Source organism: Lissotriton helveticus, chromosome 5_2 (genome assembly GCF_964261635.1).
Source record: "Lissotriton helveticus chromosome 5_2, aLisHel1.1, whole genome shotgun sequence".
NCBI lineage: Eukaryota > Metazoa > Chordata > Amphibia > Caudata > Salamandridae > Lissotriton > Lissotriton helveticus.
In genome coordinates, this window is record NC_136066.1 from 6,427,805 (window position 1) to 6,447,891 (window position 20,087).

General features: G+C 44.4%; 1 protein-coding gene across 10 annotated transcripts in view; it reads left to right on the forward strand.

Moving 5' to 3' along the window:
* The window catches only part of DNM1 (dynamin 1), a 742,836-nt gene that overhangs the window by 630,011 nt on the left and 92,738 nt on the right, over window positions 1-20,087 (forward strand). For all 10 annotated transcript variants that reach the window (XM_078646632.1, XM_078646628.1, XM_078646630.1 and 7 more), the window contains one exon: window positions 18-129. In XM_078646632.1, coding sequence (XP_078502758.1) covers window positions 18-129 — 112 coding nt within the window. The remainder of the gene's footprint in view (window positions 1-17; window positions 130-20,087) is intronic.

Consider the following 20,087-nt stretch of genomic DNA (forward strand, 5'->3'; position numbering starts at 1 on the left):
TCGTGCTGTTTTTGCAGGAATGTCTACAAAGATTACCGACAGCTGGAGCTGGCCTGTGAGACCCAGGAGGAGGTGGACAGCTGGAAGGCTTCTTTTCTGCGTGCAGGAGTCTACCCTGAGCGGGTTGAGGTATTTTTTATTAATTCTAATTTTTCTCTTTTTTTGACCCAGGTCAAACTTATCTTGTAGTCTTTTACAAAACCAGGGACATTCCAGCTCAGGTGCAGAAGAAGAAATGAAAGAATAAACACAGCGAGAGAAAAGCATAGGTTTGTGGTGCCTGGGAGGGGTATGGTTGTACAGACAGTTCCGTGCTGCCAGGATAAAGTAATAAGAGCTGATTTTCGGTTTGTAGTAGGCTGGCTTGAAGGTGACGTTGGGGTGGACGGATGTAAGTGACCATGCCGGTATTTGGATAGCATGGCTAGTGCCTAAATAAGGACTGGGATCTTATGCCTATATAAGGGCAATGCGAATTGTTCTGATATAAGGACTTGTATCAGGAAAACCCATATACGGACACCTAAAGCGGAATTCAACACCTATTCCATTTACGAATGAAATATTGTACTAAATTCTAAACATGAAATGCTAAACATTAAACTGAATACCACATGTTGGGAAAAAAATTATAAAAGCATACTAAAAGAAGTTTAAAACACTTTTGCTACACATGTAATGCAAAAGTACTGTAAATTTCAAAGCAGTGTTTCATTCTAAGCATATATCTGAAATAAATGCAATATGAATGAATAGAAATATATACATATGACGAAATAGTTGACAATTATAAAAAAAACAAAGCCATTTCATAACATGATACTAAATGAAATAGTTGTAAATAAGGTGGCAGTGTGTCCCTAGAAGTATTCAAAGAAGTCCGTTCTATATGAATAGTTCTACTGTAATCAGATTGAATTGCCATGTATGATCAAATTTAGAAAAAATAGTCAATTTAGGAACAGTTCCAAGTTTTGTTCTATTTTGAAAATATGGAGGCCAAATTAATAGCTTCCCCGGTACACTGTGAGCTGAATCAAAGTCAGGGTATGGGTCTGGTGAAACATGAAATTGTCTACTTCTGTAGACAAAAGATCGTCTACCGATGTTGGTGACAGTTGGAATACCTCGCTTAGAAGGTTAACTGCACGGAGATGTGAAGCATCGCCTTCAGCATGGGATGCCGCAGCAATGTTCGCGTCCGTTGTTACCTGTGTGCCTGTTGTATCTCAGCAGCAGCAGGAAGCTTCTGTGAGATCTCAACGAATGCCGCCATCAGGATTGGTAGCCTCTAGGGACACCACACAGCATAGGCCATTATAAAGTCCAGCAGAGTATCGATATCCGTTGGCATGACTGATGAGTGTTAGACAGATGTCTAGCACACATTTTTCACCGCAAAGCAGGCAGCATAGATCAGGTAAGATGCAATCTTGCCAGATTGGTCTGAATGACAGAAACCATGTTGTATTAAGTTCCCGTAGACAAGGTATGCCCAAAGGTTGCACCATGCGCTCACGGCACTTCTAATCCAGGAGAGCTTTGTCCAAGTTGCTGCGAGTGCCGCAGGTGAATAGGCTTGCTATAGCGTAGTAGTTGTAATAAAAATAGGATTCCCGCAACGAGTGCTAGAATTAAGGGTAGACCACCGAATGCACAAAGTTTGGAATGATTCCGAGGACTGCCTGAAAAGATGTTAACAGTCCTGATCATATGCTCTTCAATACATGTACAATTCCGCTCGTATCAGACATGTTTAAGGTGCGTCCCATCATTTCTATAACATGTATAGGGCAGTTTGTACTTATTAGAGCCTGTATCTCAGCCGAAGTCCTTGCAATTTATAGATCATAGGTTTCTTTGACCGAGGTTAAAGGCATGGTGTGTCTTAAAAGCATGGGTTTCATTCTGCTTAAATTATCAAAACTTATAAAATAAACATTCAATTATGGCCATAGAGGAGATTCCCTTACTGTGTCTATTTGGGGGAACAATACTTGCATACAGCAAGTAACCCTGGAGCTAACCGTTACCAGATACGGGATTCCTGGCAGCATGCCACAGCAACTTTGATCATTCAACATGAGGTAACTCCAATTCGAATGTTGGCTAAATAGATTAATCACAGCAGCTGGTGTACCCTGCAGTTGGCAGGACAAGTTTGCCACAGAACTGTTACAAGCCCTGTGTAAGGAAACGTCCTGAGTGAATCGCACAGTGCATTTTCACAGTGTGTGCCGCTTTGAAACACTTCACGACCCCCACTCCAACATCTGTAATCGTAAGGTAAATCCTAGGATGTCTTAATGTATTGTTTACCCAACCTTTCATATTTGCCTGCTTGCATTTGTTTGAGGCAATACCGAAAATGAAAAGTAGTTACAGGGAGAGTTATTTTGCCATGGATAAGCCATTCTGTAGCTGGTTGTTCTGCTACCGTAAATGGTAATTTTTCCAGTTTTTCAATGCCCAGCACTGTACACTTTGCTCCCCTTTGTGCCAGTTCGATCTGTTTATCCGTAAGATTGTATTCTGTAAACAGAGACGATGTGTTGATGAAATGCCAAGGCACATAGCCTGCATCAATGATTGCAGCGTCCCGCCTAATAAGATAATGGAACGTAACTGCGATTGGCCTTGTTGTAACATGACTAAATCTTGTTCCAGTATGTCAATAGCAGAGGATACAATGTTGCCGAGTGAATCTATTCTGGATGACAAAGTTGTTAAACCATTGTCGACAACAGTGAGAGATTTCTCTAAGTTAATACGATTAAGTTCACGTATTCTTTCTGCGGCCTCTGCCTGTGAAACCTTCCATACTTCATTATAAGCAGCATAGATGCCGGTATATATGAAACGTTTTTGATGCGGTTTTCTTGGTACTAGTAAGAAATCCCTAAAGTCTGCGCCTTCTTTAAGTAAAGATAAGTGTTGTTTCACATCTTCGAGTGTAGATTTTTGTAACCAGTCGAGGCCCAATTTTCCTACACTGTATGTTGTTACTACCCCTGGATGCTGTTGTTGAATATAACTTGGGTCTGGCCTATTCATAGTAAAGCCCTGTATTCTATTCAGGAATCTTTCTTGACAGATGTTTGTGTCTGTGGGCCAGAGCAACCATTTTACCAATCATGATCTGATCTGTTGTTTTGTAGTATTGTGTCTACTGTGACCGCTCCCTGTGTAGTGCTAATACTTGCAGGTGTTGGTGCAGAAGGTGTGATCATGTCTATGATCTTGGCTAATATAAGGCAAGACGTTTGTTGCACAGTGTCATTCAAAAACATTATTTGCTGTGGGATGATACAGGCTCTAAACAAAGCTTCTATGCCCTGCACTTGCCATTCTTTTGAACCCCAGACAGATTTTGTCGATTGTCTTTCCAAAAGTCAAACCCTTGTCCAGACAGTTGGGCAATAAAGGCTGCAGAATAAATCTGTTTTGTATTAGTTATCATATTTTTCTGTCCTGTTTTATTTACATCCTTATAGTAAAAGTTTTCTAGATCAGATGTATTGTACCCTGAAAAATATGGAAACTTATTTGCAAAAGTTTTTCAACTACCCTTTGGTGGTGTAGGACAATGTTTCCATTGGTTAAACATAAACACGTTTCTAGGTGTTGCAGATTTATGCAAGAAATAATGGCCATAGTTGTTATAACTATAAAGTTGTTCGTAGTCTGATGAACCCTCTAAAGTTTTCATTGTTCGAGAACGCAGCAAACATTTCTAGAACAGACATCATGTTATTAACAGTCTCAATGTCCAATCAACAGAATGGGTACTGGAGGTAATAAAGTCACTTAATGAAATTTAAAAAAAATGTGGAATCTTCAAAAGTTCCGATGGACCGAATATATCATAATCGGTTTTGTCCCAAACTATATCATCTTGTATAGGAACGGTTGTGATGTTCACTGCTGACAAGTCTCTTGCTTCACGGTGGGAGGATTTGTGTGGTTTACAAAAAAAGTTCACATTTTTACTTTCAGTATCCAAACGAATGTATCTGCCATTCACAAGCCCGCTAAGAGTCATTACTAAAGCTGGCCAAAGCAGAATGAAACATATTCCAGAAATAATCCGTAGTTCAATCCATGGTGAGACCAGATAAGTCTCTTTCCGAAAATGAAAAAATTCTTGTACTTGTTCTTTGAAAGTTTTTTGGGCTGGCGTCGTTTCAGGCTCACTTGGAACCTCAGAAAACATATCAAAGTTAATGAAATAGCCAGAAGCAGTTTGGTCAATTGTTGGTATTGCATCAGGATTCATCTAAATCGCTGGAACAAGTTGATCACGCGTTACATTGGTGTAGACAGGTGTGTCTATACGAACTGTTACTTGAGTTTTAAAAGGGATGAGTTCCATAGCATTGTTGCTTAGTCCTTCATTTCTTACTTCTGAATTCTCAATGGTGATGAGTCTTTCAGTCTAAACCTCTTGGATAGTAGCGAAAGGAGTGCGTCTGCTACAGGTCGGAGTCCACAAGGCCTACTATTTAGTATTGGCTGCATAGTGTGGTTTAATGAGGTCGAACGACACAATTCTTTTCTCTTCTTTTTTTCAGCAAGGGGCGACAGAATTACTGTTTAGTTCCGTGGATGGCTAGGACAGGTACCGGTTGTCTGTAAGAAGATCCAAATTCCTTCTTGTCATCAAATTTCTCTCTGACTAGATCTCCAACTTTTGGGATCCAGACAGGCCTTGCTGGGACTGCCGGTTTTACCCCAGTGGTGGTTGGCTTCAGGAACACGTTGCTTTGTTTCGATCTTAGTTCATTTAGATCCTGTAAAACAGCCAAGCGTTCTTTGATATCAAAGGGTTTATTTTCCACCACTGTGCCTTTACATTCGAGATCAGGAACCCACATACTTGTCCCAAATAGGACCTTATATGGAGTGACCACCCCCTAGAGAACTTCTTGGCAAATTATTTACTGAGCGTTGGACCCCATAAAGATGTTTGATCCACCCATCACCCAAGCCTAATATTCTAGCTGTTATAGACTGCTTTATGTCTCGGTTTTTTCTTTCCACAACAGAATTTCTGTTGGACCCGGCCTCGTGGCGTGGTTCACCTCTGTCCCTCCACACCCTGTGAGCGTAGGCCTGTACCCCGAGTCCCCTGCGCAGCCACCCCGTTAGTGTAGCCTGCAACCCGAGCCTGGTCGTCCTACCCAGGGACACCTAGATCCCCCGAGAACCTTGACCAGGCCTGCCTTTCCCGCTCCTCGCCCGGCTCCGAGCGCCTAACCATGCATGCCCCACAAGGCCCGGATGCCATCTTCCCTTCCCGACATCCCTGTCTCCCTAGGCCTAGCGTGATCCCGGCCCCAGCGAAGCCCAGACTCCAAAGGCGCGCCAGTCCCGGCTGGGGGGTAAAGGGGTCCCCGAGCGAGATAAGCCAGGGAGTTTCGATGGCACCTCCGGCCTCCCCTGAGGGGCTGGTTTCTGTCACACCTTTGGCCCTCCCCTGTGGGCCAGTTTCGATCACCCCTCTGGCCTCCCCGAGGGCTGGCTCCAGACCCGCTGGGCGTCTGGGAATTCCCGGACCCATCTTTCAAAGGGATCAAAGAGCCCACCGCCGGACCTCGCCAACGACCAGCCCCCATGGCCGGAGACCTCTGCCTGCGAGGGTCCGGAGATCAAAGAGTGGAAGGACTATAACTGGGCCCGCCCGACAACTAGCGGGCAGTTGTATCTTGGACCTGAAGCCTGCTGATCTGATCGCGGCTGACCCTAAGAAGACTCACCTGGAACCTCTGAGCCCTGCTGACGCTGTCGCGGCTCCTTCTTCGCCGTAAGGAACTGAACCACCGGAGCCCTGCTGACGCTGTTGCGGCTCGATCTCTAAAGACCACCGGAGCCCTGCTGACGCTGTCGCGGCTCGACATCTAAGACCCTCGGAGCCCTGCTGACGCTGTCGCGGCTCGAGCTGAACTTGCAACCATCCGAGCCCTGCTGACGCTGTCGCGGCTCGACCTCTAAGACCATCCGAGCCCTGCTGACGCTGTTGCGGCTCTCACGAACCTCTCCCGATCGAGCCCTGCTGACCTCGTCGCGGCTCGAGGAGTACTCTGGTCCGGCTGGACCATCGAGACCACCATCACGACCGAGCCGACTCGACGAAGGTGAGGCAGCCAGTACCCCCCGGCTCGAGGATTGAGAGCTGTGCGTAGGGTACGCCTCGTACTGACCCAGAGACTAAAAGACTGTCCCGCTTCCCCCTTCCCGAATCCTCAGAGACTTTGTGGTCCTTTTGCCACTGTGTATATAAGAGTGCTTTCTTCATTATTTGCTTTTATAAAGAACTTGTTCCTAAAACCCAACGGTGTGGTATCTGTTAGTAGTGTGGTGTGAGCTCAGTGTGTACGATCCCAAACCCAAAGGCCTCCCCGGCGAGGACCTCACAATCAAGACTCGGCAAGTTCTGTGGGTGAGGTGGATCTTGGGGTGTCTGGGTGAGCCCAACCTGGCCCTCGGAGATTGCCCCTTCTAACATATTTCCATCAGGATGAAATGGAGAGGAGTACCGCAATGCTATGCCCAAACTGGCCATGGCTTCTTTGTAAGCCCGAGAGCTAAACACAGGATCATGGACAGAATGTAGTGTGCCAATTGCGTACGTGCCGATAAAGACTCCCAAATCTTTTATAGCAGTTTGAGCGTCAGCCGAGCATTGAGGCCACTTCTATAGGACCCTTGAGCACTAATCCACTGCTACAATTCTATATATTTATAGTTCCCATCCCTTTGCAAGGGACCGCAATGATCCAGGTAAACACAAGCTAATGGTTTGTCTGAAATTAACAGGGGTGTCTGCGCAGGACATTTCACTGTGGAGACTTTCATCTGTTGGCATATTTCACATTTCAAAACATAGTTTCTGGTCTGTTTCCTAATTCCAGGCAACCAATATCTTTGTTTTAGTAAAGATACTGTTGCAGAAATACCTGCATGGGCAGAGGCTAAACATTAGGATCAGTCCTAGTCTAAGTTCCTTAGTTGGAATTATCCTATCCCCCACTCCAAGGATTTGAGCTAAAGGAAAGTTGTTCGCATCAATTACATAAGAGTACTTGAGTTGAATTTTTTTCGGAAAACGCTGCACCACTTCCTTTGCTTGAAGCATTGACAGCCAACAATATCTCACTGTCTATTCTTGTTTTTGAACGAGTGATCGCAGCTACGGAAGCCGTTAGTACAGCCCCCTTTGTGGCTTTATCAGCCAATAAATTCCCTGCAACGTGAACGCCATCACGTTGATGGCTCAACGTGTGTATCACGTGAGTATTTTGTAGTCCGTTTCGCAACTGAACTACTTGTCCCCAAAGCGTTTTATGCTTTGTTGTGCCACCTTTTGCATCTTTGAAACGGTTTTGAAGCCAATTTTGTAAATATTCATTATATGACTGTACACAGTAAAAGGAATCGCACACTCTAAGTGTGGGGAATTCGCGATTTGTACTTTCAAGTGCCAGTTTGAATGCTTGTAGTTCAGTTCGCTGAGCTGTACAATCTTCTAGAGATTGAGTTTTAGAGACCATAGGTCGGAAGATACCACAGTGCATGCGACTTTAAACGATTGCGCACCCTGCACTGTAAGCTTGCTTACTCCCTATAGCGGATTGTGCTGATCCGTCAGTATAAATTATAAATTCGTACTGATTGAGAGGCAGAATTTCAGTGGGCAGAGGACATTCATGTTCTTATTTTTAAATAGGGATCCAAAACCTATACGCCATATGTTGCAGCAAGAGAATTAACCCATTGTATCCATCTAGGATGTAAAGCTTTTGCATTTGGAATGCTCACTTTTGTGACCGTCTCTAAGGCTGGAACTGGAGTCACGACAATAATGCGTTTCCCCTGAGCTAGAGCTCTTTCTTTTGCTACAGCGGTTTGAATTGCTGTCAGGATTTTTTCTGTTGTAGTGAAGCGCATTTCTGCGTGTGTATACAAATGTGATTTGTATGCAATTGGTACTTTTTCACCCTCATTAAATGTTAAGTAGGTGAATCCGCATTGCCCGATATTGTTTGGATCACTAAATTGCGTTTATTTACGCGTGTTTGTGAGTGGTTTGTTGCTAACATGTTATCTTGGAGTGAACGCAGGATTTCTTTGTGTTCCTGTATCCAATGTTTTGTTGAAAATCAGGTTTGATTAATTCGTAGAGAGGTTTAATCCTTTCTGTGTAATTTAGAATGTAAGTTCTTCCAAAATTTTGGAAATCAACTGTAAAAATTTTTTTTTAGCTTTCTTGGTGGTTGGAGCAGCACACACTTTTTGTAAAAAGTTAGCTGCCAGGCTTTTGCCTTCACTTGAAAGCTAATTTCCTAGGAAAAGGACATTGAGATGGGCAATTCTGGATTTTTTAAAGTTGAATTTATATCCCTCAGAGGCGTAGCCCAGTATAATAGTACTCACCCTGTTCAAGTGCCTATCTAGGTCATCGTCTATCAGATATATGTCATCGACATATGAACATGCCTCATCATCATAAATTTGTAGTAAATCTGTTACTCTTGCTGAGAATAACCCTGGGCTGTTCTTAAACCCTTGTGGGAGTCAACAAAATTGAACCTGGGTCCCCATTATTAAGAAAGCTGTTAAGTATCTTCTTTCAGGTGCTATGTTTTGACGAAGGAAACCATTTGAAATGTTTAATGTGGTTTTATATTTCTTAATCACAATGATATTCATTAATGCTGTACTATGTGCCTTTTGCACTGCAAATGTTTTGGAACAAGTGTTCAAGTGTTTGTAATCCAAAACTAGACAATATGTATTGTCTTTTTTGGATACAGAAAACAAAGGCTTGTTCATTGAGGAGGTGCATGTTTCAATCACCCCTTGGTATTCAAGTTGATCTAAGATCTCCCTGATCTTTTTTTTTATCTTCTTGCTTTATTGGGTACTGCCTTTGTGCTGTGCAGTAGGTTGTTTTTTTTAGCTGTATTTTGTGGTGAGGTGAGTCCTCATCCCATCCTACATGTTTTTTGTATAATCCTGGGGCCTGGGCAACTGCCCATTTCCTGGCATAAGTATATTTTAGGTGAATTGGAATATGTGTGGAGAAGGCTCGCATAATGATGTCCTCGCCATGTGGGCACTCCCTGACAAATTATGGTGGCCAGTCCCTTTCTGCTAGAAGTATATTGTAACCCCTTGAAAGTTTCTCCCATAAGAGTGCTTTCACTTTTCTTGGTATGTCTCCCTCCATCCGGAGTGTTATTTCATATAACTTTTGTGGAGTACTAACCCTGGTGTCTACAGTCTCTACTGTTTTGTACTCATTTAAGTCCACTAGCTCCAGCAGTTCCTTCAGGTACTGGCAAGCTATTGTTACTTCTGCTGCACTGTCCAGCATTGTCTGAGCCCAGTCTCCGTTCTTGAGATATGTTCTCAGTATTCTCAGCATGTCTGATTTTCAGACCTGCTACCTTCTTCTTAGTGAATTTTAGGTTTTGATTTGTTTTTCTGAATGTGTTGATCGTCTTTGGACTTCACGCATTCTTCTTTGTGATCTTACCATCCTCTTTCTTCGATGTCTGTGACGATATCTGAAAGGTACGAGAGGAACATGTATCTGTATCCTGATACCTGTCAGGTTTTCTTAAATTAGACCTCTTCCTGAGGTTATATCTCCTTTCAGAGGGCTCCTTTTGAGGAGACCTACCTCGGGATTGAGAACGTTTCTCTTTTGAATTCCGTTTATTAGTTTCCCACTTATTTTTAGAAGATGTAAGATTTTGTTTAATAGAGTCCTTTACAGGGCCTTTAGACAGTTGTGGCTTCAAAGGTTTTCCACCCAAACTGTCTCTGCCTAATTCTGGATAAGATTTTTCTATTATTTTGGGTAGTTCATGTTGATGTTCTGATGCATCAAATTCCCTTAAGCGTTGGCGGATCGCCACTGATGCTGCCTCCTCTTAAATATTAGATAATATTATTGTTGAGACCTGTTCGAAATTTTTCAGTAATTTCATACCTAAATTCAGAGCAGGCTCTGCCGCGTATTCGTTTTGAATATTTATCAGGACATCTGGTTTTACTTCAATTGACGGAATACCATGTGTTTTAGTATAGATGGCATCAAAGACTGTCCCCAAAGTGGTGCAGTCTTCCAGTTGTGGTGTGATCCCTATTGGTAAACAGATTGTTAGGATTCTGTGTTTCTCATAAGGGCTAGGAAATACTACTTCGATTTGAGTATTTTTTGAGGTATCCAGAATGAAATTTGTTCACGTTTTGTGGGCATTTTACCCTTGACTGCGTGTAAAGTCTGTGGAGTAATTACCCTGTTGAGGGGTTTGATTTGCAATGGTCGTTGGTGGTTGGACTGAGAAAATCCGCATGACATATTGCACTAATTGTATGTAAATTTTTATGAACTCTTTACTTGAGTGAGTAATTCATCGTATGACACATGTTCGATGTCAGGATGAAGTGTGTAGCCGGTTAAAATCGGCCATGTCGCTCCTGGGCTACCTAGTGGACTGAGCCTGGTAATGTTTTTGTGATGTTTTAGGGCGCCTTTAAACCAGAGATTATGCTCCTGGTATGTGAGTGGAATTTCAATATCCTCGAAAGAAATATATTCATCAGGTGGTTCATCACTTTTGTTATTGGATTTGATTCTGGGAATACAATCCATGAATAGAATACCTCTGTCTGAAATGATTTGTGTGCCTCTTATCACGAAAACTGCTCTACACCTCCTTTTGCTGTTAGGCCGTGTTGTATAGGTTTTAGAGTGATGGCTCTCCTTAAATTTGGATGCATGTTTATAACACCCTCATCGGTTTCATTTAAACCTGTAAAATTAAAAGCTGTTACGACTGAGTCAGCCGCAGCTACACCGTTCTCAGTGTATCCCCGTTAAGGGACATTGTTTTTGAAAAATGTAGAACAAGTTTCAAGGAAACCAAGATAAGGTGGACGATATTTTTGGAACACTGTATCCTTCAACGTTGAACAAATCAAGCAGCTAATGTATAGGATTTTTCTCCTATTCAGCTTTGGCGAATACTGCACCCTACCCACTCCAGACGTCTTATGGAGTATGTGAGTAGGGGTCTCTGAGAAAAGCATGATTGAGTTACTCAGTATCTAGCGTTACATTTCTGCCTTACCAAACAATTGGGTGCCATGTGATGTAGTTCCTATTTCCCTAATAGGCTCTGCGCATTGGAATAATAAACACTATAGGTTTGGCATAGGACTGAGGTCAGTATGCCCCTATCAAGTATATTAAACTTAATTACTTTGTGTGCCAGCTAACTAAAGGCCACTAGAAACTCCTTGTAAACAAGAAGGGAGTAGTTTCTGGCAACCGCATAAACATGACAACTGTTCCGATTCTCTTTAGAATCGGAACACTCTCAGAATCGTGGAAACAATAGATAACAGTTTCAATCAGCTAATTGTGCATGCTCAGTTTCTTCAGAGTTGCACAGAAAGAATAGACAGGCATTTCAATAAAAAGGATTTATTGAACAGTCTTATTTCTCGTGTAAGAGATATGAGCTGTTACAATCGTAAGACAGTATGCAAGATATATTATTTACAGCGTAAGCAGTATAAAGAAATAATACTGCGCTATCATTATCTTTTAGCTATGACACATATATTCATTTACATAAATAACATAGGCTAAAAATGCGGGTACTCATAAGATGCTTCTCTAACTAGTTCTACCCCAGTGTACCTAAGAGTAGTACGAAGTAAGAAGTAGGTGCTATAGGCTATCGTATGGTAGGCTATAGTTTGTATGCTAAGTTTGTTTGCCAAGAGTCCCTCTAGGTTCTAGTCCGCTCCATACCTTGAGAATGAGAGGTTGGAATCGCTTTCCGGGTCTCGAACTCTTAACACCTCGCGAAGGGAGTCAGAACACTGGAATCTGGATTGTCTGCGAGCAGAGATGACAGCGTCTTGTCAGTGCGTCATGCCGGGACACGGGCTCCTCTAAAATCGAGGTCTCCTCCTACATGCTTGGGCAAGGGAAGGTATATTTATACCTGGTAGGTGCCTTGGAATGTTAGCATTGAGGTAAAATCGGGCAGAGGAAGAAGTCAGGAATGAACCCTGAGGGAATAGCAGTTCATGCATAATAAATGAGTTCTTGGAGAAATCAATACTCCTGGGCTAGGGAAACTCCCAACAGCTTAAGGGTCTGGTTTCTAAGAACTCATTATGACGTTTGGGGGGACGGATGTAGGTGACCATGCCTGTATAGCATGGCTAGTGCCTAAATAAGGACTGGGATCTTATGCCTATATAAGGGCAATGCGAATTGTGCCTATATAAGGACATGTATAAGGAACTGGAATATAGTGCAGTGGATTACAGAGAAGTGGTGTAGACCGTTGCGGCATACTCCGGAATGGGGTACAGTGTAATAGCACACAGCGGAGTGGCGTCTGATGAAATAGCATAGAATGGAGTGGTGTAGAGTGGTTTAGCATACAGTGGAAGAGCATACACTGGAGTAGCATACAGTGGAGTGACGTACACTGAAGAGGCGTTGAGTGGAGTTGCAAACTGTGTAATAGTGTAGAGTGGGCTGGCGAAGAGTGGAGTTGTGTGCAGTGTAATAGCCTAGAATGGAGTGACGTAAAGCAGAGCATTGTACAGTGGAGTGGCATACAATAGAAGGGTGTAGAGCAGAGTGGCATACAGCGGCGTGGGGTAGAGTGTAATAGCATACAATGGTGTGGCATACATTGGAGTGAAGTCCAATCAAATATCGTAGAAATAAGTGGTGGAAGTGGAGAGCCATACACTGGAGGGGCATAGAGTGGAAGAGTGTAGAGTGGATCAGCACACTGTAGAATAGAGTAGAGTGGATGGCGTACAGTAGAATGACGTGGAGTAGATGAGCGTATAGTGGAGTAGCTTCCAGGGGCGTGACATAGATTGGCATACTGTGGGAGTGGGTGTCATACAGTAGAATGGCGGTTTCTTCACATGGAAGCATGGAATGGCAGACCCATTTTTGGAGCAGTTTAGGATGTCATCGAGTCTGACGCCAGCCATTGGGGCTGGAGAGCAAGGTGCAGAGACTTTTCTACCGGAGGTCGCTGGTCATCAGAAGAGCTAGAACTTCATATAAATTGTTTGGTGCTTTTGGTGAGATTATTTGCCATAAAGTCCCTCTCCCCCATGAAGACCAACTGCTGCATCCTTCTTCGGCTAGACAATGTGTCAGCGGTTCGTTACATCAATCGATTGGGGGGGTGCAAGGTCTCACCTGCTAGCGAACATCAGCCTCAATCAGAAGATTACGGTGCTAGCGGAACATATTCCCGCCAAAGACAACCTTGTAGAGGATTGGAATTCAGGTTTCGGGTGAATACAGCGACTGGAGCTCCATCCCTGAATTTTCCTGAACATTTTGCGCTCACTGGGTCCGTGCCAGGTGGATCTTTTCGCATTTCATCTGAATGCTCAACTGAAAGATTATTTCAGGGTCGTGAATCTGGGTTCATATCTTCCTTATACTTTCAGGCTCCAATGAGAAACTGGGCTGAGGCGTTGTGGAGCTCCAGTTACCCTTGAGTATCAGTTGTTTTCCGGACTTCTGTGAATCTTCGTTAAATGGGTTCTTAGTCCTGTGGTTCGTTCCTGCTTGGACTGTCATTAATGCAAAGAAAGAGGCAGTAGAGCTGGGACCTCACTGTTTTGTAGGTTATGTCTCTATACTATTGGTAGACTGTTGATGAGGCATGGTACAAAGCCTCTTGGGAGAAGTTGTTTACATGTGTATGTTTACTGTTTCTTGATTGGCTGCTCCTTGCAGTAGTAAAGATGGAAAAAGAATAATCGAAGCCTCAGGTCCTGTCGTAGAATGAAAGGCAATCATTGTTATTGTTATAAAAAGTTCTATTTTTTTTCTAGTTGACAATTATCATGTCCTCCAAATAGTAGTTTGCGTGGCTCGCTGCTATTAATGGTGTATTTGTTTATAGGTTTCCATTAGCATGTGACCATAAATGGGTCTTTCAGTTGTTCATGCTGTCCACCTGAAGCTTTACATATGCAGTCTAGTTTATTTTTGGGACTTTATTGTTACTTTTAGTAGTATTGTGCTACAAGATATCACTAAGTTGTTAGCCCATATAACTTCATAAACATTTCATCGCATCACTCGCAAAACAAAAAAGAATCATCTACATAGTGTGATTTACATTGCCATGAAATGTCATTACAATCCGTTGAGCTGTTGCCGCTGCGTAAAATACATAAGTCTATGTAAAATGCATTGGATTTTAAGCATATTTTGGGACCCTCCCTGTTTTCTTTGCACCCCCTTGATTAAATTCCGCGAAACTTTCAATACGCAAACTATGTAACGGGTGCAACAGGCCGGGCAAACATTAATGGAGATTTGTCAAACGGGTGGTCATAAATTCAAGATGCCTATCTCTGGTAACCTTAACTATAACTAGAGAGTGGTACCAGTCCCGCGCATGCACAGTACGATTCAATGCTTATGCCTTTGAGTATTCGCCTGGAAGAGAATTAGTATTACAGGTGAGTACCTTTTCCTTCTTTCACTTTATAGGTGTGGTGAACGATACAGTGCACGGCTCAACCAGCTGCCATTATGCATTTGTTGTGTATCCTTTAACCTATTTTGCTAATTTTGGATGACACCACATTAAGGATTTGGAATTTAAATAAAGTTTTTTTTTTTTTTAGAAAGTGCAGTGCAACTTAAACCCCCCTTCTTCTCCACTCATGATCTTAGGACATGCGCCAGGCGCTATTATACAAGGTGCCTGTAAATTACACATTCAAATTCGATTTGAAATGTCGAGCGTCTGTGAGAGAAGGGGGACTCCTCATGGTGCTCTCGTATGCCCACTTGTACTGGTTCGCGGACACACTATCCTGGCACGTAGAGAGGTATACAGACATGAATGGCTGTGACCGGGCGCATACACTGGTGCACTAGCAAGTCCCCTTGTGGCCCTCTGCCTCAGGTGTACCACAGGACTGGCATTTGGATAACTAACTAAACCCCTGAAGGGCACTTAACTTTTCAAAGATAGCAAGAGGAGAAGTCAATGTTAATCTAAGTGATCGAGGAGGTGGAACCAGATAGCATATAGAAACAGTGCGTACACTCAAAATCAGTGTTGCGTCGGTGGTATGGTCCTGGAATGTGTATTGGGATTAGAACACGTACTGCACCTGCGCTGATACCAAACGCCAGATGTTTCGGTGTCTTTACTGCACTCACTCACTCACTAGTGTCATTTGGGAGAAACCATATCCCTCAAATGTCGCAGTATTTGTCGGGGGCACATAGTATGGGATCATCTAACGCAGCTCTACTTCCAGAAGGGCCCTGGTAGGAGACTAGACCCTTCCTGGAACTGAGAAGAGCCTGGGATTTAAAGGCTTGGCAACCTCTATCCATTCCTTGGATTCGGGCCAAAAGGACATTTAATTCAGGTCTGAATCACAAAATCACATAGTCTAGCTGAGAAAACCATCTGTAGGCCACATCTGTAGGCCAGCACTGGCAGCTGGATGTACCCTTCCAACTGTGAGAAACGCAGGTTGTGCACAAGGCCAACAGTGAGAGAGTAAGGCACATATACCTAGGAACTGAAGATGGCTGTGCCCCTCCCATATCTATGCGTCCTGTGCATTCACTATCACTAATCCAGGCCCACACAAAACCACTCCATGCATTACAACCACAGAAATGATTGCAAAGCACATGAACCACAAGGAGGAGGGCACATCCTTTGACCACCCCCTTTTCTGTGCGCCTCTCAGTGCTGTAGAAATGGGAACGTATTGCGCATTCTGGGGCATATTTACAAGCACCTATCGCAACAGGAATGTCACTTTTAGCGATAAACCATCCGGTTATTTACAAGGCAGCTTTAAGTTTTGTACACAAGGCCCCCTTTCATGCTACACTTAGCGCGAAAGGGGCGAGCAGTGGGTGTTGCGATGGGTGTTCTGCCACAACACCCATTGATTTTGACGCTTCCCCCTATTCACAAGGGCGGCATAAATAGGAGGCAGGGCCAAAATTAAGACCAGGGAAAACCTGGTTTTAAAACGGTAAAATGAGGAGAAATGCTTTATTTCTCCTTGTTTTTGCTGCTTCTATGTGTGCTGCATTGTGCAGCACACATAGAAGCAGCAAAGCGCCATGAATTATTGTTTATGTGCAGGAAGGTGTCCATTCCTGCACATAAACAATCATTTTAAAAAAATTACTATTTGCAACTTCTATGTGTGCTGCACAATGCACCACACACAGAAGTTACAAATCGCCATTCATTCTGGATTGTTTATGTGCAGGAAGGGACATAAACAATCATTCCCTCAATCATGCACCCTTGTACTATGGTGCAAGGGTTCCTGCGTTGGCGCTAGGCAGCTGAGTTTAGCATCAGCGCAGGGAGAAACGCAGGGCTGCGCCGTATTATTGTAAATACGGCGCATCCCTGCGTTTCTAAAGTGACAGAGTGCGGTGTTAACATTTTGGAGCTAACCCGCGCTCTGCCACTTTCTTATTCATATGCCCCTCTGTCTTTGGGAATTGCGACGAGAGTCCCACTGGCTCGGCAGGTACAACATCCTTTGAGCATGAAACCTCTGGTGCCTCTGAATCTCTCACTTACCTGCTCGATTACAGTCAAACACAACTCATTGCTTCATTTAGCCAAAACAAACTGTACTTTAATTCATAAAGTAAGAAGTGAAATCTTTTTGACCAACTAAAATATATTTTATTACTTTTTTTTGTGGTTGTTGCTCAAAATCTGACTCCCAGGACAAGGACAAAGTAAGTGGCAGGGCACTGGCTGCTCTGCGCGCCAGATGCTCCCAGAACATTCTCTCTGCCTTGTTTTTGTTTTTCGAGTGTCTTCTCTTCTTTTGGACCCATCTCTCTGAGGGAGTTTCCCTTCTTATTGTCACTTGTACCAGAGACTTTTTTCCATTCCTTTTATTGACTTATTTTCATTCATTTTTTCTTCTCCGTTTAATCCGATTCTGAATTCTCATATTAACGTTGTTCTCTCCTAATACTTCAGTTCCCACTTTCGATCAATAACCCTCTTTTTATTTTGCATGCTGTAGAGTGTGGACATGAGTAGCACATGTTCTTCGTGGTGGTTCTGAAGAGAGGCCCTTGAGATTGTCGAGAGGGACATATTCGAAGGGGACTGTACTGGGGAGAGATTCTGGGCACAAGAACCCACATTGACATGTCTCCTTCTCTCTGAGCCTCTGAGTGTGACTCCCACTGTCATCTCCTGGCACTGCCAGGGCTTCAAGAGGGTTGAACTGTCAGGCAAATCTTCCTGGGGACTCCTTTACCCTCCTAATGGGACAAATGGAGCAAAGAGGATTTTTTTCACCATTTCAGCTCAGTGCAAAAACTACATAAAAACTGAGTGGAGAAAACTAAATTTGCCTCAGTTTATAAACACAAGTGTAGCCACATCTGGGGCAAACTTAGTCTGAAAATATATGTTTGTAGCATGTGTAGCTGCAGATGCCTGGCATATTCCTGCCGTCTAGTGTTGGGCTCGAACGTTTGCAAGTTGTTTTCTCCCCAAAGATGTCTTGCAAGTCACGAGATGTTGTGACTCCTCCTCTCTCTGTACATTGCACATTGGCACAGACTCCGTCCATTCGCCACCCTATCACATCAGGTTCCGTCCGACTTGGACACCGTCCACCTCTCCGACGGGCACAGTCTCCCAATGCCCCTGGGGGATCCAGCACACTTCCCGCCCTGCCGTCGCCTGAGAACGTTCAGCGGCTGATGGAATGGACACCATTTCCGAATTGGCTTTGCTACCATGCCAAATATCTGTGGGCAGACTGCCACGAGGCGGGCAATCTCTGCCTATTCCCAACGAAGACAGTGCCACTTACCCATCATGCCCTACCTTCAAAGAAAACACCTTCGAGCACACAGTAATATGCAGTGCCAGCTCCTTTCTGGCACCCCAGACATTTTTGCCATGAGGATCTCTTTGGTGACCAGGAGCAGGAAAAAGCTGGTCCATTGCGGCTCGCAGTAGCGCAACATTGGCCCGGCCCAGATCCTCAGACGACCAGGTGGAGGACATAAACCTGGCACCAAGTAAGGGGCACCTCATGAAGACAATACCCAGAGTTGTAAGTATGCCTGCAACTCAGGGCAAAACCAGGCTCCATAAACGTCCACATGAGGCAGAGCACTGCTCCTGAGGGAATCAGGCATCGAGCCCTGAGTACAGCCACTGCAGCAAGACAAGTCAGGGGCCCATGCCGCCTTAAGGCTCCGGTCAGCACCATCACAATATGCCAAGCCTGAAGCTAAGGGCAAAGGCATCGACCTCCATCAACAGTCGATCACCAGCCACTCAAAGGGCATCAAACATTAACACCACCATTAGAGGCCCTCACCGGCACTCCATCAGCAACCAGCCACAAACTGGCATGGACTCCTAAACCCTACTCAGCACTGAAACCATCTGGAGCTTCAAAGAGAAAGAGGAGGATGAAACTGCAGACGCCGAACCACCGGGTTAGATGTAGGAAAACTGCATCTCTTCATACACCCAGCTACTGGCAAGATCTCTGCCATACCGCCTCCACCTTCGGAGCCAGTGCCCGTGCAAGAGGAGACTTGCTTCTGAGGGAGAACCTTCTTTGAAGGCTCCTTCCCTGTGACCCATATCCAATGGTCGCAGCACACCGTAAAGTTGACATGCGTGTCATCCAAGAGGAGGACAACTTCTGGATGGCGAAGCTTTCTAAATCGGAGTACTCAGTACAGTTCCTTCCTATGCTGAAGGCTGTGTTAAAATCCTCACCTGAGAATGTTAAGGAGCCTGTCAAGGCCACTGCCATCGCTCCTAGGTTTGAAAACAGGTTCAAGCCCCCTCCAAATGACCCCACATACCTTAGGAGACAGGTCCACCAGATTCCCTACTGGTGTGCTTCTGCCCAGGACACTGGCATTGCTCCTCAAAACAAGGAGATCAAAAAGATAGATGTTTAGGGCGAAAGAGTGGCAGTAGGAGCAGCTTCCCATTGGCTGATAGCAATTTGTTTGGTCTTCTATCCAAGTATGATGAGGCACACTTGGAGGAAATGGAGGTACTCCTTACTCACCTCCCAGAGCAATTGAAGAGTGGGAGGGATAGTGTATCCACCACCAACATTCGTTGTGCGTTGGATGCCACAGACACAGCCTCCAGGGTCATCCTTAGGTGTCAAACCTGGATCCGTATCTCCTGGTTCAAACTTGAGGTCCAGCAGCACCTCCTCAAACCCCACTTTGACGGGGATCACTTCTTCAGGCAACAGGTTGAGATGATGCTCGAGAAGATAAAAAAAAGGATACCAAAGTGGCCAAAAACACAGGGACTCTCCAAGCTTCTTTAGACAGGGGCTTATTTCAGAAGCGCCAACCCGGTGGAGGGAGTGTGTGTGTGCGAGGGGGCGAGAAAAGACCACTTTGCCTGATCACCCCCACTCCTACCAAAGGCAGCATCAGGCTTTCATCACTAGGTTGGCAGGAGGTACAAAAGGTGTCATATGGAGGAAACAACAAGGGGGAGGTTAGAAGGCTCCAGCAAAAGAGATTCCTCTGCTACTGGGAAGCCACATCAAATTATTCCTAGCCCTCGATCAACACAGCATTTGGCTCGAACTGCACTCGACCCCCAACATACCACCCCTGCACACACCCTGAGCAACGACCACCTCGTGCTCATCCAGGAAGAGGTCAAAGGCCATCTTCAAAAGGACGCCATAGAAAGGTTGTCTTAGGAAGATCAGGAGAGCAGCATGTACTTCCTTTTCTTCCTAATCCCCAAGAAGGAAGGCTCCTCAGACTCTTCCTTGATCTGAGGCTCCTCAACTGGTTCATCGTATTTGACCATTTTTCGAGTGACAACCCTACAAAATGTCATCCCCCTCCTTCGATGAGGGGATTTCATGGTGGTGCTTGATCTCCTAAGCCCACTCGAAGTACCTTTACATTGTGGCACGTGGACAACCCTACTAGTTTAAAGTACTTCTCTTCTGAGTCAACACGGCCCCCAGCT